Source organism: Aulonocara stuartgranti (assembly GCF_965226115.1).
Source record: "Aulonocara stuartgranti genome assembly, chromosome: 23".
Classification (NCBI taxonomy): domain Eukaryota; kingdom Metazoa; phylum Chordata; class Actinopteri; order Cichliformes; family Cichlidae; genus Aulonocara; species Aulonocara stuartgranti.
In genome coordinates, this window is record NC_138958.1 from 10,635,422 (window position 1) to 10,662,623 (window position 27,202).

The 27,202-nt window shown below is 47.7% G+C and overlaps 1 protein-coding gene across 13 annotated transcripts in view; it reads right to left on the reverse strand.

Moving 5' to 3' along the window:
- The window catches only part of patj (PATJ crumbs cell polarity complex component), a 101,883-nt gene that overhangs the window by 49,018 nt on the left and 25,663 nt on the right, over positions 1-27,202 (reverse strand). For 10 of the 13 annotated variants that reach the window (XM_082524221.1, XM_082524228.1, XM_082524229.1 and 7 more), the window contains 21 exons: positions 23,571-23,699; positions 23,056-23,316; positions 22,839-22,941; positions 22,501-22,589; positions 21,352-21,481; positions 19,388-19,513; positions 17,077-17,132; positions 16,799-16,990; positions 16,463-16,663; positions 16,246-16,314; positions 15,249-15,440; positions 9,749-9,958; positions 8,063-8,119; positions 3,053-3,322; positions 2,434-2,518; positions 2,147-2,210; positions 1,555-1,632; positions 1,266-1,337; positions 969-1,146; positions 569-679; positions 294-353 (listed from right to left, as the gene is read on the reverse strand). In XM_082524221.1, coding sequence (XP_082380347.1) covers positions 294-353; positions 569-679; positions 969-1,146; positions 1,266-1,337; positions 1,555-1,632; positions 2,147-2,210; positions 2,434-2,518; positions 3,053-3,322; positions 8,063-8,119; positions 9,749-9,958; positions 15,249-15,440; positions 16,246-16,314; positions 16,463-16,663; positions 16,799-16,990; positions 17,077-17,132; positions 19,388-19,513; positions 21,352-21,481; positions 22,501-22,589; positions 22,839-22,941; positions 23,056-23,316; positions 23,571-23,699 — 2,733 coding nt within the window. The remainder of the gene's footprint in view (positions 1-293; positions 354-568; positions 680-968; positions 1,147-1,265; positions 1,338-1,554; positions 1,633-2,146; positions 2,211-2,433; positions 2,519-3,052; positions 3,323-8,062; positions 8,120-9,748; positions 9,959-15,248; positions 15,441-16,245; positions 16,315-16,462; positions 16,664-16,798; positions 16,991-17,076; positions 17,133-19,387; positions 19,514-21,351; positions 21,482-22,500; positions 22,590-22,838; positions 22,942-23,055; positions 23,317-23,570; positions 23,700-27,202) is intronic. The other 3 variants (XM_082524225.1, XM_082524224.1, XM_082524226.1) reach the window with 3 other exon arrangements.

Consider the following 27,202-nt stretch of genomic DNA (forward strand, 5'->3'; position numbering starts at 1 on the left):
GTCTCTGTTGTTTCTGTCATGTTGTAAATGATTATGTTACAGCTCATGTCGTCTTCAGCTGCTCTAAGATGGATTTTCCAAATCCTGGGAAAAATAAATTCAGTCTCATCTTATCTGAGTCTCCACAGGCAGCAGATCTAATCTGTTAAATGTGATTTCTGAGCTCCGGAATGACATGCCGCTGTTTGTGCAGAGGCTGTGTCGCCCTCTGCTGGTCTCTGTTGAGCTGTGCAGGCATCTCACAGACATACATTTCTGTGTGTCCTCGTTAATACAGAGTGTGGAGCTCTTACCGGAGACTCCATCCTCTTTGTTTGGGATCTGCTGATGGTTGAAGCTGTCAGAGACATGGGCTGAAACACACATACACACACAATTAAACACACAGAAACTCGAAGAATCAAACAGTTTGGACTGTTTGACGTGTATGAGACAGAAACCTCTGTCTATGCTCAGTTAGCAAAAGTTGATAGCTTAGAACTTCATACAGATTTGTGTGTGTGTGTGTGTGTGTGTGTGTGTGTGTGTGTGTGTGTGTGTGTGTGTGTGTGTGTGTGTGTGTGTGTACCCGTGGAGTCGCTGTCAGGCTCTGGACGATGAAGACAACGGGGCTCGGGGCAGATTTGATCGTGTTGACCGCCTCCTCGTGACTGGCAGCTCGCAAGTCAACACCTGACACCTTTATACACGCACGCACGCACGCACACACACGGAGTTGAAGGTCAGACATTATGAAAATGTTAATCATAAAACTGTTTTTACTTATAAAGTCTTTTCCTTCATAAAGGGGTCGCTCTGAAAGATTCAGTCTCAGGCTGTGTGTAAACTATGGATGTAGCGCACGTGTGTGTGTGTGTGTGTGTGTGTGTGTGTGTGTGTGTGTGTGTGTGTGTGTGTGTGTGTGTGTGTGTGTGTGTGCGCGCGCGCTTGTGTGTGTATAGAGACCCAGGAATTAGACAAGGCCCTACCTCCAGGATCTTGTCCCCGGTCTTCAGACAGTGGGTGTTGGCGGCGGGGCTGTTGGGTAAAACCTGCTTGATGAAGATTCCCTTCAGTTCCTCTCCATTCCTCAGTCGCTTGATGACATGGCGACCTCCAACAATGCTCAGACCCAGAGACTGACCCTCCTCAGGCCACACCTCCACCCTGCACAACAGCGAGGGTGGAAGTTTGAATAATGTACCAGTCTCTCTGGGTCACCTGACCTGTACACAGTCTCCTGGGATATCATAATGTACCTGTGTGTGTGTGGGTGTGTGTGTTACCTGCGGGGCGGTCCCCAGTGGCTGAAGGCAGGTGTTTCCTGTCCTTCCCCCTCCTCTCTTTCAGGCAAGTCACTGTGAACACAGACCCACAGTCAAACACTACTTTTTGAAAGAAAGAAAACCTGAGCCTGAAAATCAGGAACAGGTGAGATGCTGGGCCACAGACACACAGACACAACTTTAACCACATAAAGCAGCGTTGATTCTAAACAGAAATGCACCCACACTTGAGGCATCTACCCGTTTACATCTGTGTTCAAACCAGCAGAACGTGAAGCAGCTGTCCTACCTGTGGCCACTGATTGGCAGAGAGGATCCCCCCTGGCTCCGCCTCTTCCTCTTCGCAGTATCAATCCTCCTGACAGACCTCCAGGGGAAGAAAAACACAGACAGGAAGTTTCTGTGATTAAACTCTGAGGCTGGTTTGTGACCACAATGATCCAGATTAATCTAACGAGGCTGAGAGTGAGCGCCGGGTGCCCGCTGACCATATGTTATTAAAAACAGCAGGAAACAGTTGACTCATGGAGAAATCAGACTGCAGTTAGAGTGTGAGAGCAGCAGAGGGTGCCACAGCACTGTGACGGGACGTAAGAGGAGCTGATGGAGGAGGAAATTAGTGTGTGTGAGGTCTAAGCTTGTGAGCTGCGAACAGTTAGCAGGTTTCAGCACTGTGGGCAACTTTAACCTGGCAGGGAAGAGGACACCAGACGTTACTTGGGGCATGATTGAAGCTTCTGTTTCCAGAAAATTCGGCCTCTCTTAGCAGATACGGCTGTTTAAACACGACATACAGCATGATAGCAGACCTCTGACTCTCTGAGCGAGTGTGTATGAGGAGGAAGAGTGACGGCGAGCGTGAAGGTGCAGCAGGAACTCACTCTGTGTCAGTGTCCGTGAGAGTCAGCTCAGAGTCTGCTTCGCTGTCTCTGGAGTCCGGAAGACCTGAAACACACACAAACATCTGTACTGCTATCACTGTGAGGACCTCATCCTCATCCTTCACCATGAACTGCAGAACCGCTGACCCTGATCTAGGTGGATTTTCTTTAAATGACATCCTGTTCCTATTCACCAGGTCATGAGATGGGAAAAAAAAAAGAGAGATCATGGATCTCGAGTCTAAATTATCTTAAACATGATTTAGACTCGTGCGCTCTCCTCTCACCCAGAATCAGCTTTCCCACAGACACAATGCTTTCATGGTCCGATCTCTGCAGGTCTTCCTCCTCCTGCATCTCTCTGCTCCAGGCCTGAGGACAAAAATCACCAAATAACTACAAATACATACAGAAGCAGAATGTCACGACTTTTGTTCTGACCTTCATCCGGTCACGCAGAAATCAGCCTTTAGAAAACACACGAATGTTAAACTGCTGAACTTTTCCCATTAAAAACATGCTGGAAATATTAATACCCAAAAATGAACAGTATGAAAGAAAATGGAGATAAGTTGTGTCTGAGCCTAAAACCACCTGAGTGCAGGTGGAGTCAGGAGAGCGTATGGTTCTCCAGCTCTTTCCCCTGTAAAAACAGTGCTTCTCAACCCGCCGTACCGCCAACGGGCAGTTCGGACACGTCAGCTCAATCGAGTTGTGCTTTAGAACAGTTTCTGGGGGTTTTGGGGCGTCGCTGCAGAGGCAGCACCACCCCCGGTCACGGAAACATGGGGGACCGTAGGCAGGGTAATGAGTTCTCGCCAATACCTCGCCACTCGCAGCCGTTCACTTCATGTTTTGTGTGAGCGAGTCAACGTCAATGAAACTTCCCCTTGCTCGTCAACTCACCTCATCTGCCCCCCCAGCTCGGGTAAGGGAGGCCAACTTCCACTCTTCCCAAGATGGTGGGGGTTTCCTGGGGGCGGGGCTCACGCTGTCCTCCGGCTCTACCTCCTCTTCATCAACACCCATCTCCCTGAATTCCTCCTCTGGCCGGAGGTCAGAGGTCAGAGAGGAGGTGGCGTAGCGAGGGAGAGCATCCAGGATCAGCTCTGGCTCCTCCTCCTCTTCCTCCTCCAGATGAAGGCTCTGTGGAAGGATGGCGGCCTCGCTGAAACCCTAAAACACAGACGGCAGCATTCAGAGACGAAGCTCCAGAGGAGCGACCGCGTAATTAAGACAGAAATGACGACAGGAAATCCAGCAGCTTCAAACTTCACCAGTGAGCTCAGGTTCACCATGTCTGAAGAATGTTCAGCCTCCAACGTGTCATGAGATGCATCGATAAACACACAGAGACATTTTTCACCTGGCAGCAGTGCAGAGACGTAATCAAATGCAATTGACTAAACAGTGTCATTAGCCATTTGCTCTGATTGGCTGTATTTCTGTCTGCTTGCGTTAGACGTGATTTTTATCATTCCTGTAAGCACTCAGCTTTGTTGGCCATTTGCCTTTAAAAACATAGATTTGAATCTGAAAGGACTTTCTGGTTTCTCAGCTCGTTTCTGCTCTTTAATGGTTTCTTGTTTCTCACACCTGCTCAGAGGACAGGTGTGAGAAATAATGAAACACTCACAGCCGAGATGACTCCCGTGTCTGTGGAAAACAAACAAGATGACTCAATTTGGATTTCTGGAGGTCGTGAAGGACAAAAGGAGGCAGAAATCAGAATCCATCATGGTTCCCAGTGTTTCATGTGAAAGTGTGAGAGTGTCTCTGCAGCTCGCACTAAATCTAAAACTCGCCTGACTTTGGACATTAGCCTTCATCTCCAACTCCCCAAAGAGCCTCCTCAGCAGATACTGAGAGGAAATCCTGTTCTTAACATTACGATGCAGACATTAGCCCGCGCCGGGAAATATTAATGACAACACTTAGGCTAATTTCCATCGACGAAGCCTCATCGTCAAGGACTCTGCTCCTCTTCTTTTAATTTGGGCCCGGGAAGCCGGCCCATCACGGCGTATAATGGAGGTGAGGAGTAGACGGCGGCAGCGGCAGAGAGCTCATAATGCTAACAGGATGTTCTGCAGACTGATGTGTATTGGCCGTGACTGCCTGGCCTCATATTCATAAGATTTAAAGACGCTGTCATTTAATGTCTCTGCCATTAGACGATGAGGACGGAGCATCGGAGCATCGCTGCAGCGCTGCGGTTCACGTGAGGATCCTCAACGACTGTCTTCACCGCCTCGCTGCAGCGACTGCAGAGTCACATGACTACATGACAATCCTCACAGGAAAGAAAAAAAAACAAAAAAACAAAAAACAAAAAAAAACAAACTGCATCACTCCCACAGGAAACTCCACCAACAGCCATGTTTCTGCTGTGTGACAGAAACAAAGGTCAGAGGTCGCACCTAGGCTTACAGTCTTTAATGATCCTCCTTCTGCAGCTGAAACAACCACAGCTGCAGTTCCCCTGACGTCCAGCAGAGGCAGTAGTGAGTCACTCCACAGACTCCCACCTCTTCATAACTGTGCAGGGGACGTTTTAGCTTTCTTGGGGCGTGGCCTCTGTGACTGACAGGTGGATGGAGACACAGGTGGCTGTAGCTGCTAGCTGTCTGCTAGCGTCACGTGAACTGGACCTCTGGACTGTCAAAATGACATAATCTGACCAATAACATGGCCGCTGTAAGGTTACTGTACTAACAGACCTTCAAACCTCACACAGCAGAGGAATTTAACCGGAAGTCCTGTAGACAAATCAAAGACTGACAGGCTTCAGTTTTAAACCCAGAGCTTCTGAAGCTACTGCTGAAACGTTCAGAAATCCATTTGGCCAAAGTGGGCAGTAATCAGATTACTGCAGTGGAGACACTAAGCAGCGTGGTTTTACAGCCTTCTCAGTAAAATAAAGTGAAGCAGCAGTAAACTGGGTCTTGAGCGTCCTCTGGGTTCCTCCGGCTCGCTTTCTGTCGTACGCAGGCTTCAGCCAGCTGAACGCGCCGTGGCAGCTCTTTATCTGCACAAACAGGAGCAGAATGAAGTGAAACGACGGCAGTAGCTCGTTCTTGCACACCTGACCTCTAAAAGTTAACGAGGCGTGGGCGTGTAACGGGGTCTCTCTCTGGTCAGTGTGACAGAGAAGGATCCGGCAGCAAAGTGTAAGTGCCGACCCGGCCGTCTTTATGGAAACCCATCAGAGACCTGTGGGCTGTGAAAAAACCTCTTCAGCCAAATGGGCTGCATATAAAAGAGGAAATAAAACAGCGGCGCAGAGGACGGCGACGGCACAGGACACGAAGAAGAGCAGAACTCAGCAGAAATGGCAGAACAAAGACGAGCTCAGCGGGCTGATGCTTCACAGACACGTGTGCAGATATCAGAGGCTTCTGCTTTTCTTCAGCAAATCACAACCACCTGCTCAGGTACAGAGCAGTGACACGACAAATGCTCCGAAAATGAATCCACATGTTGCTAAACACACAAATCAGCAACTATAATTGGACGCCTACCCGCAAAGGTCAGCAGTTCGATTCCCGGCTCCCCCATCATACTGCACGTGCGTGTGTGGATGCGTGCACGTGTGTGTGTGTATGCATGTGTGTGTGTGTGTGTGTGTGTGTGTGTGACTGAATGAGGTTTGCAGTAAAAAGCGTGATACATGTATTAGTCCGTTTGACATGCATTAAAATGTATTTGATGGTGCTTCTGTAATTATTTATTTAAAGGTTGAACTCAGTCATCAATTTCTGTGTTTACTCATGAACACAGTCCCCTCTGTTTATTTTCTTAATCCTTTTCTCAAGTTTTACATTAATTTTTGGAAGATTTTTCCCAAGCTTTTTTCTGTGCTTCTACTCAGCAAAGACTGACTGAAAAAGAAATTCACACTTTTGTTTTTAATATTTCACGTGTGTGAGGGTTCATTCATTTATTCACTGGATTATTTATTACTTTATTTGATTTTGACAGCTGCGATCATAATGATGTCACACTGTGATGTCACAAACTGCAGACAAAAAAACGTAACAACGTCTCAGTTTCTGTAAAAATTTCTGTCCATAAGTATCTGTGCAAAGACAAACAGCTTGTATTCTTCTCTGTCTGCAGTATTAGTGAGTCGTAATACTGCAGTACTACGTGTACAGATGCTGGAGGACCAGAGTGTCCTCAGAGTACCCCCCTCCACCCCTCCACTTAAGAGAGATGCTGCTGCTGGTTGAGCTGATGGAGCACTTTATACCATTCAACCATCCCGCTGAGTCAGCAGCTTCACAGAGACAGAGAGGAGGGAGAGGAGGGTGAAGGAAGGTGAAAGAGAGGAGAGGAGGAGGAGATGAAAGAGCAGCAAGAGAGAGAGCGAAAGAGAGAGAGAGAAAGATGTGGAGGAGATGATAGAGGAGAGGGGAGCATGGAGGTGAAGGCACAAGAGTGAAGAGCAGTGAGATGGAAGAAAGCAGGAAGAGGGAAGATGACGTCATGGCGGGTTATCAGCGCTGATGTCGAGCTCTCGGCTCGTTTCATGGACAGCTGAGCTCATGTACAAGGAGGAAGGTGCAGAAACATGACGGCCATTAAACATCCAAATGAAATCTGAGGAAAGAGAATCTCACTTTCTGTTGGCCCGACTCACTGCTCCCAGCATGCACTGGGCTGATGACACGCTCATTTTTATAAGTGTAAGGACCAAAGTCCTGTACTCTTCGCTCCCAGTTTCAGAGATGTTTTCAGCACATTTCACCACAGGAACGACCTCATAGCAGATTTTCCATCTTATTTGGATCCGATATGGAACCAGCCTCCGCACGTTCTGCTCACTGCAGAACGTCTGCACCTGTTTCTGATATTTAATAAAACTGCTTCATGGCTGAATGTTTCTGCTTTACAGACTTTATTATTTATCTGAGCAGCGCCTGTTAAATCTGCAGATTTCTGACTGTGATCAGAACATGCCAGTAAAATCTCATGATTTTTGAATGGAGTTTGGTGTAAAGTCCTGCAGCTGCTGCATCAGTGGCTGGTTTCAGGTGAGGTTCCTGCCCCCACCTTACACTTCATCTCAGAATATACTACTTTAAAGAAGTGAGCGTCCTGCGCACTCTGGTAACCAAATTTAAAAGCTCCTGATCAGAAATAATCAAAAAAAGGATCTTTTAAATTCAAACTCACTCCACTCAGTCTGAACAGAGCAGCCATTTCTCTTCATCCCCGTCACGCTCTACATATTTATTTACATTCATTCGGCCCTCGATTCATCTTTCTTTATGGTCAGATGCTCTGGCAGCGCCGTTCATCTGGTATCCAGACTAATAAAGCAAACTGAAGTGAAAGGAGAGCAGGAAGAAGAGATTAAGACAGAAAGATTTCCATTTGGAAGATGAACACAGATGGAGGGAGCAGAGCAGCGAGGGAGGAGGTGAGCGATGCGACGGGGGACAAAATCTTAATGTCTAATTAGTCTGGACAGATTAACGTTTCTAACAGAGACAGTCAGAGCCCACTTTATTAGGTACACCTGTAAAATCCATCACAGATCAAACTGTACAACCTTTATACTGAAACTATCTGCACTTTTCTTGTTCCCACAGCGTGCGTTCACGTGAAACGCGTTTCTAATTCAATACACACACACACACACACACACACACACACACACACCTGTTTAATGCCTTCATTCAGAGCAGGAAACTCAGTGAGGTCACAAAGGCAGCAAGGGTTCAAGTAAAAAGGAAGCAAGTGAGGAGTCCAACTGTGTGCTTCACCATCATCAGAATCCAAACCATGAGAGCAAGATAAAGGACAGAACAGCCTTAGAGAGAGCTCAACAGCAACAATATCCTCGCATCACTGAGGATATGAATGCCCTCCATCGCTATTAGCATCGTGTGTGTGTGTCTGTGTGTGTACCTTTGCCACAGGTAGTGATGTGCTGCTGTCCTCTCTCCTCCTCTCTGGTGCCTCCACCTACACAAACATGCAGATCAGAGTGAAGTCAGGTCCATCCACAGAGGAAGACTACAGAAGAGTGTGGAGGCATGAAGGTTCACCACAACTGCACGGTGCTCTCCCAGCGGGAGGCCGAGGTAAGATTTCAGCAGGTAAGAGTCCACTGCAGTTCATTCATGTGATGCAGACAGAAGGGGTTCTTTTCATTTACTCTCGCAGCTCTGACATCGCTGCAGAATCACTTTCCCAGTGATGGGATTATATTTGCTGGTGGATGAACAAACACTGGAAGCGGTTGATTTATGCGTTCAGGCATAAAACACCTTCAAACCTCGGACCTACCAGTCTGAACCAAAAACCAGGAAATCTGGGTCCACCACCATCATCAAGTTTGCTGACGACACCGTCGTGGTCGGCCTGATCTCTGATAACAACGAGACGGCCTACCTGAAGGAGATTAGGAATCTGGAGAACTGGTGCCAGAGGAACAACCTCCTTCTAAACGTCAGTAAGACAAAGGAGCTGATAGTGGACTTCAGCACTAAGCAGGAGAGGAACTACCAGACCCCCGTCATCAACGAGTGCCCAGTGGAGAGAGTGGACAGCTTCAAATACCTCGGAGTTCACATCACGCAGGACCTGTCATGGTCCTGTCACATCAACACCGTGGTGAAAAAGGCCCAACAGCGTCTCTACCACCTCAGACGCTTGAGAGACTTCCAACTGCCCTCCAAGGTGCTCAGGAACTTTTACTCGTGCACCATAGAGAGCATCCTGGCGGGAAACATCTTAACCTGGTTCGGGAACAGCACCATGCAGGACAGACGAGCTCTACAGAGGGTTGTGCGGTCAGCTGAGCGCACCATCCGCTCCGAGCTCCCTGACCTGCACTCAATCTACAGCAGGCGGTGCCGGACCAAGGCCAGGAAGATCGTGAAGGACCTCAGCCATCCCAACAACAGACTGTTCTCTCTGCTGAGGTCAGGAAAGCGATTCCGCTCCCTGAAGACCAACACAGAGAGACTGAGGAGGAGCTTCTTCCCGCAGGCGATACGGTCTCTCAATCACACCACCACACAGTACTGACCCACACATATGGTTCTTACACACACACACACTGGACTTTCTGGACTTTGGTTTTGCACAACACTGGTCACTATATTCTTCATTTCCGGTTAATACTTGTACAGCTGCTGTTATTGTGTATATATTTAGATTTCTTCATACATTCTTATATAGTTCTATATTGTGTATTTTGTTGTACAGTTATTTTATTTTCAACTTTAATTTATATATTTATCTTTATCTTATTCTTCCCAGTTAAATTTACCCTTCATTCTAATTTGTGTTGTACAGTTATTTCATTTTTAACCTTAATTTATATTCTATTCCTTCCTAGTTAAATTTACCCTTTTTAATTTTTCATATTTATTTCCTATCTTATTCATAGCCTTTTCCTTTTTTGTTTTCTTTAGGTCACGAGCAGTTGTCCAAGCATTTCACTACATATCGTACTGTGTATGACTGTGTACGTGACAAATAAAATTTGAATTTGAATTTCCATGTTAGTCACCTGCTCAGCCAGGTGAGCAGGTGACTAACCTGCCAAAGGTTAGTTCAGGGGTCAGGGTTACGTTTTGGACTTACCACCAGAGGCTTCCGGATTCCTAGGCAGACCGTACCAGGCGGAGCACACTTGAGAACCTCGACAGCCTCGGCCAGACTGAGCATGTCCAGCTGGGTGCGGTTGACTGACACAAGCTGGTCTCCAGGGAGCAAACCACCGTGGAGCTCCGCTGAACCGCCAGGTACCAGAGACCGGATCACCATCACACATCTGCCGGGGTCCAGCGGGTCCTGCGAGCCAGAGAGGAAAAACGTTAAAGCAGAACACCAAATTTTACCTCCTGTAGTCTGATGCTACAGTCAGGACTGGGCGGATGCCATTGCCCCCAACGAGGGTCGATCTGTCGTTTTAATCACATAAAATGGAAATATTAGCCCCTCCCCTGGAATAATTACACTTGAAATGACCTTGTGTTTGAGTGATCTACAACTGCTCGCCAATTTTACAAAAAAGGTTTAAAAACAACACAATTTTATCTTTTTTAACATTAACATTAAAAAGATACTTTCCTTGGTGGTCTACGCCCCATAGTTTGAGAACCACTGTGAATGAACAGGTGGGGATAACATTAATAATTAGTAATAATAATCAATGATCAGGAGGAACCGCCTGAAACACGTGCAGGTGGACCAACAAACTTTTGTCCGGCAGAAATGCCAACTTTAAGGAACCTGGGAGATCGGAACATTGTGGTTTGGAAAGTTGAAAACATCCATCTTTCCAAACCGAAAACAGCAAAAAGACAGAAATGCTCAAATCTTCAAAGCTTCAAAAGAAAACCACAAAAGGTGGCGAGTCCACTCACCTCCTCCTCACCTCCTAAGACTACCCGACCTGTATGAGAACCTTCACGGACTCTTTTGTGTCTATGTTTGGTATACCGAGGCCATTAGAGCGGCTCCCAGTTTTAGTTTCAGCAAGTTTAAAACCAAGAGCCTCATCCACTGAGTTGGAAATCTTTAACCAACTCTCAGCCCAGCATGACCGACCCCAGATCAGCCGAGCTCATATTTCACACAGAGTCGAGGGAAGTGGGACAACGACCATTACAGATCATCCTGTCTGTTTCATCACTCTCACAGGGAAGAGCGAAGAAGACAGACCGCCATCATCATCACCACCATCACCACAGAGGACAGGCAGGGGGAGCCAGAGACCAGAGAAATAACAGCAAACACATTCACACAAACACACAGACGTGAGGAAGACGAGGCTAAGGACGTTCAGCGACTGATGAAGACGAGACCACAAGAGTCTGCGGACGTTAAAACCAGACTGAACTCATTCAAAGACCCTGAGGAGCAGTTCGTCTTCTCAGAACAGCTGACCTGCTTCCTGTTTCACACCAATACAGAAAGAAAAAGCAAAGATGAGGCAAAGAAAATAACCAAGAAATTAAAACTCAGGGTGGGGGGGGTCAAAAGTTTAAGAGGTAGGGTACACATAGACACGTCGGCAGTCTGTCCAAGCACGCAGACGTGACAAATATCTGCCACGACGCTGAAAATCTGTTTTTCTTTCTCTGAATCTAAATTTCATGTAAAATATCCATCCATCCCTGTTTGGGCCGAGTGTCAGCACTCTGAGAGAATTAATCTGAGCATTTGGTTTGTGATGGTCGCTGCTGAGGGCAGCAGTAAATAAGCAGCTTTTATTCTGCTCATGTTATTAGTCATGTGCTGTAAAAAAAAAAAAAGATTTTCCTTTTCTAAAATTAACCCTCGAACCTTAAACGAAGCCGCATGCTCTACAGCTATCTAAGAAATTAAGGCTTTGCTGCATGTTTACTGACACGACTCTGAGGTTATTGTTGTCTTTAAATTCTTTCATCTTATAATCAGATAAAAACTTCTGGTGCACAGTGTGCTGTACATCTCCACAGGTCAGCCAGGAAGAAATAAGAAGCACGTTATACATTTTCTTTATTTGACCTGTTATTTGTCTCAGGACACTCATTTTCTCCTCAGCCTTGTAAACACTTCACCCACAGCGAGTGACGCGACTAATTAATACCATCGTTGCCCATCTGAAGTGTGACAGAACATGTGGTCTGCAGGCGATTACCTCCTCCTCCGCCGGCGCTGCTCTCTGCTCAGAGTTTTAACCAGAGTGACTATAAGGCCGGCCAAACCCACGCTCCCCCCAGAGCCTCCCGCGCCACTCTCAAACCCTCTCCTGGTGCGAGCGGATGTGCGCGGCGTGAATTCCCCGGCGTCGAACCCCGGGCATCGCCCGCGCTGCAGTACGAGCTGCCGTGCCAAGTTTGAGGCTGCCAGAACAAAGCCAGCTATATTTTTAGACTGAACAACATGGCTACAGGTGGTGAGGAGTCAGAACTCACGTCCTCCACTCCTACAAGATCCTCCGGAAAAAGAAAGGCCGCCGCAGTCAAGAAGTGGAGGAATCAGAAAAACGTAGGAGGGGCTGGAAAAAAGAAATTAGAAGCGTTTCTGCCAGGAGTAGTGAAATGTTTCACACACAGAACAACGAGCAGGGTTTGGGTGTTTTTGGATATGTAGGTTGCAGGGCGTCTGCACAAAGTTAGACTTTTGAAGACCTTCGCGATGCCACAGAGAATCAAACTCGGGAGGTTTATTCACCAAAATAAACACGAGCCCAAATATTTTAGGAGCTCTCACTCAACTTTACATTTGTTGATTTAAAGAACATATTTCAAGACCTTTCAGCGCCTCTCATGTTTTATCATATTTCTGACTTTTAAGAACTTAATCGATACTTGCCCGAAACATTTGGACGCTCCACGTTCTCTTACTTTAACGTGGGCTTCGTTGGAAAACTGGCAGAAACCTGAACGCAGCTTTCGGCCACTCGCCCATCAGCGCTTCACGGGCATGTACAGACTCATCTTCTATCAGGCAGAAAAATTCATTTTAATTAGAAAAGATTCATCTTTGGATTCTTCAAAACAAAACGCCCTTTTGGAAACTTGAGCGTGGCAACCTCAGAAATAAAAGAGAACACAGACGTGGAGTCATCTCACAAATCAGAAGAACCACGTCCTGCACAGACTATATGAGGTTATCACCCAAACAAAGATGGGTCTTGTCATGTTTAAGAGAACATGATGAGACCCATGTTCTGTCTTATATGTTAAGAATACTGACATTAGAAAGCTGTGTGAGCACTGCAGCTGTGAAAGTGTTTCTGTTCACTGGGCGAAAACACCGGGTCTCAGCACTTCACTGCCCTCCAGCTCGCGCTGCAGCGGTTTGTGTGTGAAGGCTAGACGTGAAGTGGGACTGGCGCGAGCCGTCACAGCGCTTGTGCTGTGCTCTGGTGGGAGGAGCCTGAGGACTTAATGACAGCAGGAAGGGTGATTTTAAAACCTGTTATTAGAGGAAATTCGAACTCTGTCAGCTTGTTTTAAAGCTCGGGCGTGCCAAGTGCTTCCATACGTGTCTGGCTACAAACAGGTGAGACTCGCTTTGAGATGATGAGATGAGTTGTTTTTCTAAAAGCTGACAATAGAGCAAAGGCAGAGTTTGTCTTCGTGTGATGAACACTGTGGCGGCTTTGATTCTTCTCGTATCCTGTGACCACCAGTGCATCTGTGATCCGGCCGTGGCGCAAGGATAAAGAATCGTACCACCCTCACGCCGATGGTTTCGGACCCGAACTGAGCTCCTTCAGTCTTTGGAGAACACGTTCGTATTTGTGCCACGAAGCTGCTCGCTCTGTTTCAGAGGAAACTATGAGCCAGAATCCAGACAGACAGCAGCTCTCCTCTTATTGCCTGCAGCCATCTTTCACTCAGCTCTGACAGGCGAGAGTCGGTAACAGGAAACAGTTTGGCAGGAACACTGGGCCGACGTGCCCTTGGGCGAGAGATACAGAGAGCGGAGAGGATAGAGAGGGTGAAGGTTTGTGAGGAAGTTGATTTGTTTTATTTTGTTAAATATGATGCAGGTCAGATTGACTCTAAGGCAGAGGCTTCGCTCTTACTGCCGATGATTTTAAATCATATTAAAGTCAAACAGGAGAGAAACCGAAGTAACACGATGAGTCTGAGACTTCGTCATCAGGTCCTGAAAGCCCTGGCTGGACTCCGTCCTATGGACCTACAAGCTTTGTGACCCTGAGGAGAACCAGAGGCAGCCCAGAGCACAACGAGGACACGTAACAGAGATGTGATCAGGCATGAACAAAAGGACCTCTTAGGCCATCATTTTGCTTTTAAACCATCAGACTGTTTTACAGGCACGTCATTACAGTTTGTGCTCTACAACAAATTCACTGGAGAAATCCTTGGTGATGCACAAAAACATTTTCCTCCACGACTTCAAGCACTTTCACAATTTTGGGACCACAAAGCATGCTCAGCAGCCTCCTGCTCAGCCTGTAGAGCTGCTGGAATCCAGACCAAATTCTAATCTCAGTTTTCCAACAGCGAAGCGGTTACGTTCATCGTTTTACAGCAAAGACAGTGTGGAAGTTTCACTCTGCACAAACGCTGCAGCAGGAATAACGGCAACGAAACGTTGCAAACATCTGCAGGACAAGGGCCAACAAGAGCCAGAAACACGAGCGGATCACACTGTGTAGCACACACACACACACACACACACACACACACACACACACACACACACACACCTCTCTCTCTCCTAGGCAGATCCTGTGTCTGCAGGCTGACATGATGTGGACCAACTGGGAGTTATGCTGGAGCTCGCTCCACCACCTCAGCTGGGTCTGACAGAGGAGGAGGAGGAGGGGGCTGAGGTCTTAGAGGTGAAGCTGCGCCTAAAGATAAAGCACTGAAGCAGGTTTGGAGAAGATAAAGACAGCAGACACACCAGAGTTTCCCAAATTTACTCCAGAGACAGCGATGAATCTAAAACCTCTGAGATGAGATTCACTTTAAAACATTTCAGCTTCGCTCCGTTTACGCTGTCCTGTGAGGAGATGGGAAACACATGAGTACCAGTGGCACCTTCCTGTAAGACAGCTGTTTGTCTGGACTCGGAGCTGCCTGAGCTCTGGGGTTTTCCTTCCATCCTAGAATTTTTGGAGTGTCAAGGTACCCTTGTCCACCTGAGGCTCTGAGATTCCGCAGGTGTACCTCACCCGACCTGTCCGACCTCAGTCCAGCATGTGTCCAGATACTTCGGAGGTGTTATCAAAATTCCTTTAAATTGGTCACATGCCCCTTAAACAACGTTTTCAGTGAGACGTTGACATGGTTCACAGCCACAGAGCAAAATTAAAGATGGAAGCTGGTTCTGGACACCACTTTCAGAAATGCTAACGTTACCGCCGGCTTCACACAAACAGCTGCAGTCATCGACCTGCAGTCTACCAGTGCAACGTGAAACTAGAAACGAGCAGAGCAAAACGTGAGGAAATGCTAGCAGCTGGACGGTAGCAAAACCTGCCGTCCAGCTAAAGAAAGTCGGATGTGCACACAGACACCTGTTAGGTGAAACCTTTTCAGACTTTGGGAAGCCAGTCTGACGTGGTCTCCTGGGCCGTACGATCGGCCGTCAGAGCTGCCACTCTTACCTGGTAGTCAAGGATGCTGAAGCCGAGGCCTTTGTCTCGCTCTTTCTGCAGCTCCAACACCTGAATGTCCGAAGACCACAGAGCAAGCTCTCCGTCCTCATCCTCCTCATCTCCCTCCTCTTCTTCTTCCTCATCCTGGGTGTAGTGGGTCTGCTCCTCCCTCAGCACCACCTCTACAGGTGAGACCTGCTCCTGACACAGAAACATTTAAACGGCAGTTAAAGCGCGCTCAGCGAGGACATGTTTCAGGACATTCACACGTAATAAGTGATAAATGGGCTGGTCCTTAAAGACCTCCAACTCTACCCGAGCACTCAAAGTGCTTTGTGCAACACTCTCCGTTCACCAGTTCACATTCACACACATGGATGCGCCCAAGGACACGTTAGACCTGCTCTGCCTCCTGACCCATAAACCTGAGCAGGAAAGGTCAACGAGCCCGGCACTGAGGAGGTCTGTCCTAAAGTAAACTTCATATTCTCCGAGCGATCGCTCTGCGTGATCAGCAGTTTAGGAAGCTAACGCTGCTAGCTCAGGTATTAGAGGCCGGGTGCTTGATTGTTTCATTGAACACTTCCTGTCATGGAGAAGTGTTTTAAGAAATGTTCAGGAATGAACTCAGGATGGAGCTGTCTGGGTTTAATTCATACTCTACAGAGTGACAGCAGGAAGTGAACCTGTCCATATAACAAATACACTGCACCAGGGTTCGTGATCCTTCTTGCAACCCTCCTCTTCAGGAGGTAGAGAAGGAAGGTTGGCAATTCGATCCCTGGCTGCTTTGCTCTGCATGCCAGACATCCTTGGACAAGATATCAACTCCAAGTTGCTCTCTGATGCATCCATCACTTAAGCACTTAAGCATACAAAAAGTGTGTGTGTGCGTGGACGGTAGAATGAATCATTTTGAGTGCTTAAGCAGAGTAGAAAAGCGCTGTAAGAACAACCAGTCCATTTATCATTTGTGTGTGTGCGTGTGTGTGGTTGCAGAGGTTACCTGTCTGCCACTGCTATCATCTCTCAGGAGCGTCTGACTGCAGAGCATCGATGACAGCTTCATCTCGATCTGACAGACAGCACACGGTTATTCTCAGAGCTCCAGCAGCATTTCAAACCAAACAATGATGCTTTTCATCTTTACGATCATAACTGCTTATAAAGTAGTTGTTACTACAAATGCCATCCCACGGCACCATAAACAGCCCTGTTCTCACCTCCTCCACACCCCGCTGCGACTGTCTGGCTGGTCCTGCTTTCGGTTGTAGTCGTAGTACTGGTTCTGGTTCAGATTCGGATTCTGGTTCCAGGTCGGCGATCGGGTGTCGGCAGCAGACCAGAGTGAACGGAGGAGGCACCTCTTTGAGGAACGACACCACTTCTCTGCGAGACTTTCCGTACAGCTGAACGTCGTTCACCTACACAAGAACAAAACATGATTACATCTCACAGTCACACAGCTGCAGTTTGTCTGATGTCCAGCAGAGGGCGACTTTGATGGTACGGTCTGAGAGACAATGAAGCTGACGATGACTTTCAGCTTGTAATCTTACCTCCAGCAGCTCGTCTTCAGGTCTCAGGACTCCGTGTCTGTCGACGGGGCCTCCGGGCGCCACCGACGAGATGTAGTGATGACCATCAAAGGAGTCCAACTCGACCCCAAGACGCAGAGTGTGGACAGGCAGCAGCTTCGATGACTTCTGCAGCTCTTCATCATCTTCGATCACGGGATCCAAATTCACCATCTGATAAAACACACACACACACTGACTGAGTCCTGGATCTCAGCAACACTGTGAAGCTTTTAATAATTTTGAATGTCTTGTCTCACCAGGACTTGATAATTCGGTCCAAGAGCCTGCTCCCACTTAGCCCTTAGTTCTGCCTCTGTTGTCACACACACACACACACACACACACACACACACACACACACACACACACACACACACACACTTAAAACAACAGTTTTCTCATCAGCTTCAAAAAGTGTTAAAGTGCTGCAAACAAATAGTATAGTGTGAGAGTACTGTAGCACTTGGGCAGAAGAACACTGTGATAGTTTCACTGAGATGGTCAGAGCTCAGTGGACCACTGAGAGAGAATCGCTCTGTTCGAACAGACTGTTTAGACTCCTCTATCAGCTGATGCAGAGGTCGTCCAGTGACGACCTGGGGCAAATGGATGTGGGTGGCTATTGACTCCAGACCACCTTCTGACACAGGAAGTCTTTACCACATCATAGCACAGTAGCTCTGATCATTTAAGTCATATGGATGGATGGCTGGATGAATGAGGGATGGATGGAAGAATGGGCAGAAGAAGGGATGAATGGATGGATGGCTGGATTAACAGGGGATAGATGGATTGATGTGTTGATGGGCTGATGGATGGATGGGTGTGTGGATGGATGGAAGAATGGGCAGATGAAGGGACGAATGGACAGATTGAGAGATGGCTGGATGAATTGGAAGATAGGTGGATGGATGGGTGGACGGACAGATGAGTAAATGGGCGAATGAATGGGCAGGTGACCTGACATGAGCGTGACCCTTGCACTGACCATGTGCGAGCCGGTCATGTGTGACTGTTCATGGATACGCTGAGCCGGCTTGTCGTGCAGCTCATTGGAATTCAACGCGTAAATAAAGTGTAAAGTAAGCAGCTGAGCGTCATACAGCGGTGACAGTCGCAGCAGATTACAGAGTGCCGGCACCTAATTTCTGGGAGGACGGTGCCGCTGCTGAGCTGCACAAAAACACCTCCATGTTCCCACCAATCCGTTCGCATGTCAAAGCGCTCTGAGGCAGCTCTGGCAGCCCTACAACAACAGCCTCTGATTAAATTAGCATTGCTAACCCCGGCCTTCACACAGCAATTAATCTGCAGCGTTTGGCTGAATAAACGGGGCAATACATCGCTGCGAGGCTGTCAGACAGCTTGGACACTTTACATCTGTCGGCCGGGAGCAGCCAAGCGGCGTGCTAAGTGTTAGCGTGGCGTTTTGGCCACTTAGCAAAGCTAATGAGGAATAAAAAGAGAGGAAATAATTCAGTGTGGAGAGCCGTTAGAGGCCTGCATCACACATCTTTAGAGGCTTTCAGAGAGAAGGCTTTTAACTGCCTGATCAGCATCATTAAACACACTTACCTCTTATTTATTCATAATAAATATCAAGTATTAAAGACGTCATCTGTCTGCGATAATGAAGAAAGGAGCTGATCTGAGGTTTTCAGTTACACAGATAACAATTCCAACACAATCCTGTTTTTTACAGCGTTTCAGTGACTTTGCCTGAAGCAGAAGTAGACTCTAAACACACCTGTATGCTGTGCTTAGAGTTTAAAGAAACGTGGACTGATGCCTGCATCTGTGTACGAGAGAAGAAGAAGAACAGCAGTGGGCTTTCTTGTGACACCACAGAGGAGGAGGAACTTGTGGATGACGTATGTGGGCAGCTGACGATGAATGAACCTTTATTTATAAGAGTGTGATCCAAAGAGGAGGGTAGCGCCCAGAGAAAAATCAGAGAAATCTAGACTTCCTGTAACTCCTGAAACGAGAATCTGTTATCAGGTTTAAGATAGCAGGTGTGGTTTGGAGGGAGGAAGTGTTCCCGTCGGCTGCTACGGGCGTATATTTCTTGAGGTAGGCGCTATATAGCAGGAGATGAAGCTTTGTCCGAGTGTGCACCATCAGAACCTTTCACACGCAGGTCTCAGATTTGAGCAGATAATAAGTCCATCCTGAGGCGCCTCAGTTCAGATCGAACTGAACCACACTGCCATTCCTTTCTGGATCTTTGATCCACCCAAAGCCACGGAACATGCAAACAGACGTGAAGTGTTAATAAAATCAATCTCCACCTGGAGGAAGGTGATGATGATGTAGGTCTGTCAGGCAAAGGTCGTCTAACATTAAATCTGTTTTTCTGCACTTTCACCTCCATCATTCCTTTCTTCAGCTTTCATTATCAATTTCTTGCACTTTCATCAAGAAACCCCTAGGGTCTTCAAGCCCCCCGGTTTTTTTGGGTCTTTAGTCCTGACAGACCGGAGACATTTGTCCCTGAAGACCACATAGATCTGCTGCTTCATGATTGAATGACAAGCACAACCGTGTGTATGTGTGTGTGTCTCTCACCCCTGTTTAGCTGTGCTGAGTTTAGGTCTGTTGATTCCTGCTTCAACATCGTGGATCCAAACCCAGACAAGTGAGCTTTGACCTCCGATGACCTCCTGAGAGAAACTCGAGAAGGCTCTCTCTCCACTGACAGACACACACGCACACGCACACACACACGCACGCACGCACGCACACACACACACACGCACGCACGCACACACACACGAAGTAAGAATTTGTTATTTTAGGACAAAGATGTGACTGATGTCACTGATAAACATGAGATTTTAGGAGCACTGACAGCACTGAGCTGGTACCAGCGTGGCTGAGAGAGGCCTCAATAAGGACTGTGGATCAGGTCTGGGGGTGGGTGTCTATTGACGGCACAGAAGCATCAACCAATCACAGAACTGAAGCTGAGGCCCCAGCAGTGAGTCAGTCCCCATAGATCCCCATTTTTAAACATCACAGCACAAATAAACATGTTTACAGTGTGATAAAAAAAACTGTTTGATCATTGTGGATAATTTAAGGTTTAAGGTCGTGGCCTCTCTGATAGGTGGATGGAGTAAATGAATAAATCCATCCATCCATTTGCTTCCACTTATCCTTTTCAGGGTTGCGGGGGGTGCTGGAGCCTATCCCAACTGTCATAGGGCAAGGGGCGGGGTACACCCTGGACAGATCACCAGTCTGTCAAAGGGCTAACACATAGAGACAGACAACCATTCGCACTCACATTCACACCTATGGGCAATTTGGATTAATCAATTAACCTATCTCCACAAGCTGCATGTCTTTGGACGGTGGGAGGAAGCCGGAGTACCCGGAGGGAACCCATGCAAACATGGGGAGAACATGCAAACTCCACACAGAAAGACGCCAGCCGGATGGTGGAATTGAATTCAGGACCTTTTTGCTGTGCAGCAACAGTGCTAACCACCGTGCTGCCCCTAAATGAATAAATGTGCCGTTTAATAGAATTTTGTATTTATCTGAAAGTCTTTCAGAGTTTTGTTGTCTGTAATTTATTCATCGAATCTCTGTGGGATGCTGACAGTGGTCCTGTAAGTCCATCTATCTAAACACAGAGCAGATCACCCAGGAGCCCTCAGCTCACTCTGACCTTTGACCTCCTGACTGATGAGTATTTATTTAAGCTCACTTTCCCGTCGGACTCTCTTCATAACTCAGAGCAGATAAGAGAGCCATAGAAACAACCAGATTATAACGAGTTAAAACCTGAGCCGATTTCCTCCTCTGTGCTTCCTCGGTAATGAAATGAAAAGACGTCTGGAGGAGATAAGAGCCTCGCACTCCTCCTCTTTTTTAAAAAATCACCTGCTTCTCTCCGACCTGGAGGCTGACCAGTGCGGGCCGCTGGCCGACCGCAAGACAAAAAAATGACCCAGAAGCGGGCAAATTAATCTCTGTGGACGGCGTGAAGGACAAATCGCAGCCTCCTGCAGCAGAGTTTGGGGAAATTACACCGAGTTGTAAACAAATTTGTCATCTTAATCTGGGTGAGAGGATAGAGGCATAGGAGGGAGGAAGAAAAGCTGCGATAAGTTTAGCACAGAGTTAACTTCTCCCGCTGGAGCACATTACTGTTTCAGCACCATGCAGTCAGAGCTGTGTCCAGCCCCGCACACATCCCGGTGACGTCAAAAGTCAGTTTATCGTTCTCACAGAAGCGTACTCGGGCTTCAATTTCCGCCTCCTCGTTGTGTGCCGAGTCAGCGTGATCTGCAGGCCGGTGTCTAACGGGACGCTGTCGCCGGCTCTGTGCACAGTCAAGGTGCTCATTTAAGGACTCTGTGGGTCCCCTGACCTACACCCTCCCACAGAATCAGACAACCACTGTGACGCACACAGACTTAACCAGAGTGCGGTCAAAGTACTGACGCCATCATTTAATCGCACAGGACAGTACTCAGGAAACACAGACTGGCAGACAAAACTGGATTAAAACATTTATCTACCTTTATCCAACGATCTCTCCAGAGCTCTGACTTTCTTCCTGACCAGAGTGAGAATGACAGTCTGACCCGTCTGCTTCATCACCTCCTGAACCTCCTGGTTGGTCAGACCGTGCAGACTGACGCCGTCCAGCTGTGACAGACAGACAGAGGAGGAGAAAGAACAAGATAACATGAGTGCAACCGACCAAACCGAAGCCGATCCAGACCACATTCAAGAATCAGCTGAAATGATGGGGAACCAGGGAAGTGGCAGACGGCTCAAACAATGAAAGATTTTTGATTTTTATTAGCCTGAATGTGCCTCAGTTTTTCTGCAGAAGCCTCCAGAACCACTTTCCTCAGAGGAGCTGTGCAACTTCAACAATTACAACCTTTTATAGCATCACATAACTAATCAATAACCAGCCACCATATGCGGCATGGCAGGAAACTTATCCGGCAAACATTTACTCAAGGTCATGTTTTACTTTGGCTCACGCTTCATCCGTGCAAGAATCCATCCATGCACACCTGCCCCCTGAAGCCCAAACAAGAAGGAGCTCATTCCTGCTGCTCGTATCCTCAGCTTCATTCTTTCCGTGTGGATGCGGCGCTCACAGCCGTGGATGAGTGCACGAATGTAGACCACCCAGTAAATCAACAGCTTCACCTATACGCCCAGCATTCATCTCCACAACATCACCATCACTGCTGACACCACCAGTCTGTCATTCTCCTCCCCCACCTCCCCTCATTCTTCAACAAGACCCAGTGACCCTTCAGTTTTCTATGTACTTACCAAAAACATTCATGTCTGACGAGAACAGACGCTCGTTGAGTGCTAAATCTAAGCACTCGTCTTTTTCAAACTCTTCTTAGAACTAAGCGTGCAATCTAAATACTTAAACTCCCCGACCCACAGCAAGTTGGGAGTCACAAACAGAGACCCCAAGCTGAGACCGCCAAACCCGATACCTCCCACAAACTCTGTCTTTAAAGATCAAGAACAGAAATGGTTCAAAATCCAACACGTGCCCAACATGAATAACTGACTGCTGGCAAAGCAAACCAAGCGCTCACTGTGGTCAGAAACCCATCCTCCTGAAGCACCCCCACAGCACAGCAGAACACAAACCGGGTTCACTTATAATAAAACAGTAGCTTTCTTACAGCGATCAGTCGGTCTTGGACTTGGATGTTCCCACTCTGATCCGCTGCGCTGCCGGGAACCACGTGTTTGACAAACACACCGACTGCATCTGAATGGAGTGAGAGACAAACAGAGAGAGAGAGTTAGTGCTATTACCTCACAGCAGGAAAGTCCTGGATTCAAATCCACCACAAATATTCACACACAAACAACTGAAAGAAGATTTCATAGTAAAAGTTTTGAAAGTTTCAGTTGGTCTAGACTTGGACTGAAGGCTGACGGTCAGAGAGCCTCATGTGACAGAGCTCCGTGTGATGTGTGACGTCCTTCTGGGACAGCACAGTGATTTCTCTCTCACCTTGGCTGGTCAGAGGGTTGTAGCCAACGATGGAGATGCCGAGGCTCTGTCCTTCCATCTTGGAGAGAGTAACCTCATGGATCTCGTATCCTTCCAGATTGGGCTGAAACCAAACACACACACACACACACACACACACACACACACACACACACACAGTGAGCTTACATGTTTTGGCTCAGAGTCACCATGTGCTTGTAAGTTCGTATGAACTCACCGCCTTGCTGAAACGGCGCTGGGGCGGGTTCTGGGGAGGCAGCTTGGGGGTTTGGGGTGGTAAAGAGGAAACGGGGGCAGAGACAGGAGGTGGTGGGGGAGGAGGTGCTGCTGCTTGTTGACCTTGGGGGTCTCTGGCGATGAGCATGTTCACGCGGCTCCCGCACCCCTGCAGCACCTGGACTACCTGGTCGCTGGTGAGGCCGCTGGTAGGTGTTGCCCCGATTCGAAGGATGTGGTCACCTGTGCGGAGGCGCCCATCCTGATTGGTGGAAAGCACACAGATGAGATCAACACACCCCAGTATTCGGTCTACTCTGGGGTAAAACTGGTCGTAAACATAAGCTTCAGCGCTCTGACATTTCTCGCCGTTGGGATTTAACGCTCATGAGAGCACGCAGTGTGATTACACACAGACTCCCAGAACATGAGGCTGAAGACCAGCTCTGAGCTTTAACAATCCCAGTGATTCTCTTCACACAGATGTATTTCTTATATTTTAAAGTCTAAACTCACCCTGTCGGCCACACCGTTTCGTATCAGCGTCCTGACCACCACTCCGGACGTCTTCCCGCCCACGATGCCGAAACCAAGACCAGATCCATCATTGACCAGCTCGATCTCCTCCACGTGGTCCCACTGATCCTGCAGCACAGACACGGGGTTACTGAGCGGAGCACAGAAAGTTCATCGAGATCCTCAGAACCAGAACCAGTCAGCAGACAAAGCTAAAGCATCAATATACACGAGTCCTGCTTTAAACTTTATTTAACTAGAAGCTCTAGTGTATCAAAGCTTCTTTTACAAACAAATCAAAAAGACCAGATCAAATTAATAATCAGTGAAAAAAGAGAATGTTTTTACTGTGTTTACTTTCTACTCAAACTACATTTATAAATAAAGATTATTATTTTAGACTGTGCACATTTTTCTTCCGCCCTCTTTGAACTGCAGGTTTTACTTTGCCATCACAAGACTTTTCCACTGGTTCCAGATCTAGAAGAGGTTCCTGGTTCATGATCTAGAAGTGGTTCCCCGCCCTGCCAGAATAAACACTGGTGTTGACATGCACAGCAACATTTTGTCAGTGACAGACTGACTCTGTGGCAATGTGGGTGGATCCCGTCGGGCACAGAGGACCCACATCACACGCTGATGTTAACATTTATGTGTTCTGCCTAAAGAGAGGACAGCCATATTTCTGTTCAAGTTTAATGTTACAGTAAAAAGAAAACCATGTTCTCATTGCAGCTTGTTGATCAAAGTTATACCATGAGTGCTGTGCTCCTCCAGCTCGTCCACACCAAACGTCTACGGTTCATCTTTTGCTCGTCGTCCATCAGCTGGTAGTTTTTCAGGAATTTCAGTGACAGCTGAAAATAAAACTGCAGCCCTGAGTTAACAGATGTCATTCTTCTGAAGCTGCAGTGCGGGCAGAGTGATTTGACCCGATCAGCCCTCTCAAAGCTGCAGCTGCATCTTTTAAAAGCAGCTCCGTGAGTTTATCTTCATGTTTCTCAGTCTGCAGCCAAGCCGCCGCCTGGTTATCTGTCCCAAGGTGAAAGGTCATTAGAGTGAAGCAGGTAATTACCAGCTGAGAGCACTTCCTCCTGCCTGATAGCAGCTACTGATCAATGAGAGGCTGCAGAGGCTGCTGCTAACACGCACGGGCAGCATTTATGAAGTGGCTGCACTCTTATTACAGTTTCCATCTGATAGACGAGGCCTTCCTCAGTATAATGAAACCGACCTCCTCCTCCTCAGCTGGTCCCAGGACGCTGGAGATAAAGCTCGATGTGTTGGACGCTCTGTGTTCAGGAGACGATGTGGTTTTAATGAAGCTCTCTTATGTTCCTCACAGCATTCCTCCACCCTTAGACCTTTTTCTGCACCTTTTAGTTATAATGAGACATCCTGATGCTTTGAGGTACCTCAGTGTTTCAACCCCATCTGATGAGACGTGACAGCCGGCATCAGACTGAGCTTCTCAGGTTCCCACTGACTGTCAAACATCTCCAACCTTTCTGGACCCCTGATGCCGCCTCCTCCTGGGCACTGAGCAGGGTGTGGTAAAGTTAGTTTAATCCTGATGCAGAGGACCTGCTGCACACTCTGAGAGGAGCAGAAACACCTTCACTTTTACCTGAGAGCCTGAGGGTTTCAGGGCCTCTGTGCTCACAGCAAACACTGATCTGATTTAAGCGTCTCTTTCATCTCTGCTGCACTCTGGCTGAAGTTAAGTGATAAATAAAAACTATTAAAAGCCTCCTCCTCACTCTGCTCTCACACGGTTACTGAGCTGAGTACAGGAGGACGTTAAAACGTGTGCGAACTCTGACATTTAAATAAGCCGAGAAGATTTCAGGAAGAAAAACGAGGTGTCGGACCGAGTGGGGCCGGACTGTTAATGCGAGGCGCGGAGCACAGGTTAGCCCGAGCTGTAATCACTCTGCTCCGCTCTATTGTCGGGTCATTATCACGCAGAATTACACTGTCCCCCTTGTTTGGTACCCTCCTCCTCACGCTTTGCTGGATCCGAGCCATGCTGAGGGCCTCGGATGCCCGCTTTTGTTTTATTCATGTGCTGCTTCTATTGAGGTCACGTTTAATGGAGCTGTGGGCATAAAAACACAGCGCTGCACTGGGCTTTAAGGCCGTTCTCCTGGCCCGGCTAACCATCAGTTAGTGAGCTCTGCTGGGCAGCTTCAGGTGTCTCTGACCTGCCATCACAGGCGACGTGCTGCACTGGCGTCAAAACTCATTTCTGCTGGAATCCGTCCGCCACCGCCAGGAAATTCTGCACTATAAAGCCTGCCATAAAGAACGCCATAAATCAGCCAGTCACGCAGCTTTTACTGCTTCTGTCTATTTAGTGAGTATTATCCCACCATCGATTAGGACACCGTGACGGCGAACGCACTCAGGAGTTCAGTGGTAATTTATGGCTGTGCTAAAACTGTTGAAAAGCAGAAAGCACAGGGATAAAAAAAAAAAATAACAGATTGTGCAGTTAAAGAAACCTGGAAGGGCCTTTAAGACTGGCCGAGCCTAACTTCAGCAGAAGTTACCCACAGGAAGTTGCTAAACTTCTCTGGGAACTCTCTGGGCTTCACCATCAAAAGAGAGAAAAACTGATCTGTGGAGCAGTGAGGCGTTGGCTGCCGGCAAAATACAACAATCACCATGACCCTCCGTCACATCCACACACCGGGTTTTGCTGGCAGGTGAGACTCACACCTTAAGACCAGACCTGGGTGATCTCGTGGAAAAAAACACAACTGCTCTCAGGTGCTAGTTATCCTGGTTTGTTCCCGAATGAATGAATCTGAGCCAGCTCTCACTTCATGTTTCTAATGCACAGCTGCTCCTCCGGCAACACAATAATCCCTGAACACACTCACTGATCATTATCGAAGCCACTCCTCTGTCCTGTGTCTAGCACGGATGGACAGATGAGGAGTTCTGATTCTGGACAAACGGATGACTCTCTCCATTCCTGCAGCTGAACCTATTCCAGGGAACTTTATGAGCTCTTCTGGCTCCAGGAGCAGATCAGTGCGTAGCTTTGAGCCTGAGCTAACGTTCAGTCTGCTGTACTGGAGCAGATCACACAGAGAAATCCTGACAGGCGAGGACACTGCAGCCAGAGGTGCTCTAGTGCAGCGGTCCCCAACCTTTTTTGCACCACAGACCAGTTTATGCCCGACAATATTTTCATGGACCGGCCTTTAAGGTGTCGCGGATAAATACAACAAAATAAAACTAGTACCGGTACCGAAAAAAGAAGATTTATTCATAACACACGTGAAAAGACCCAGGAAAACCGAGTTAACGATAAAAACTATAACAAAATAACGCTGAAAACTAGGGCTGAACGATATATCGCATTTGCGATAATATCGCGACATGATCAAGTGCAATTTTCTAAGGCTGCGATTATACTCTGGACATGTCCAAATTCATGGGCTGCATCCTCCTGAGGCCGCATTTGTAGACCGATTACGTCACAGCGACGTGCCGAAGGCTGTCCAAATTACTACCATATCCCAGAATTCATAGCGCGGCCCAGCCAAACTCCCGTTTCCAGCAATGGCGGCCGCTACTAAGTTTTAAAATTACTCATACTAATCTTTCTGGGTCACAAAATA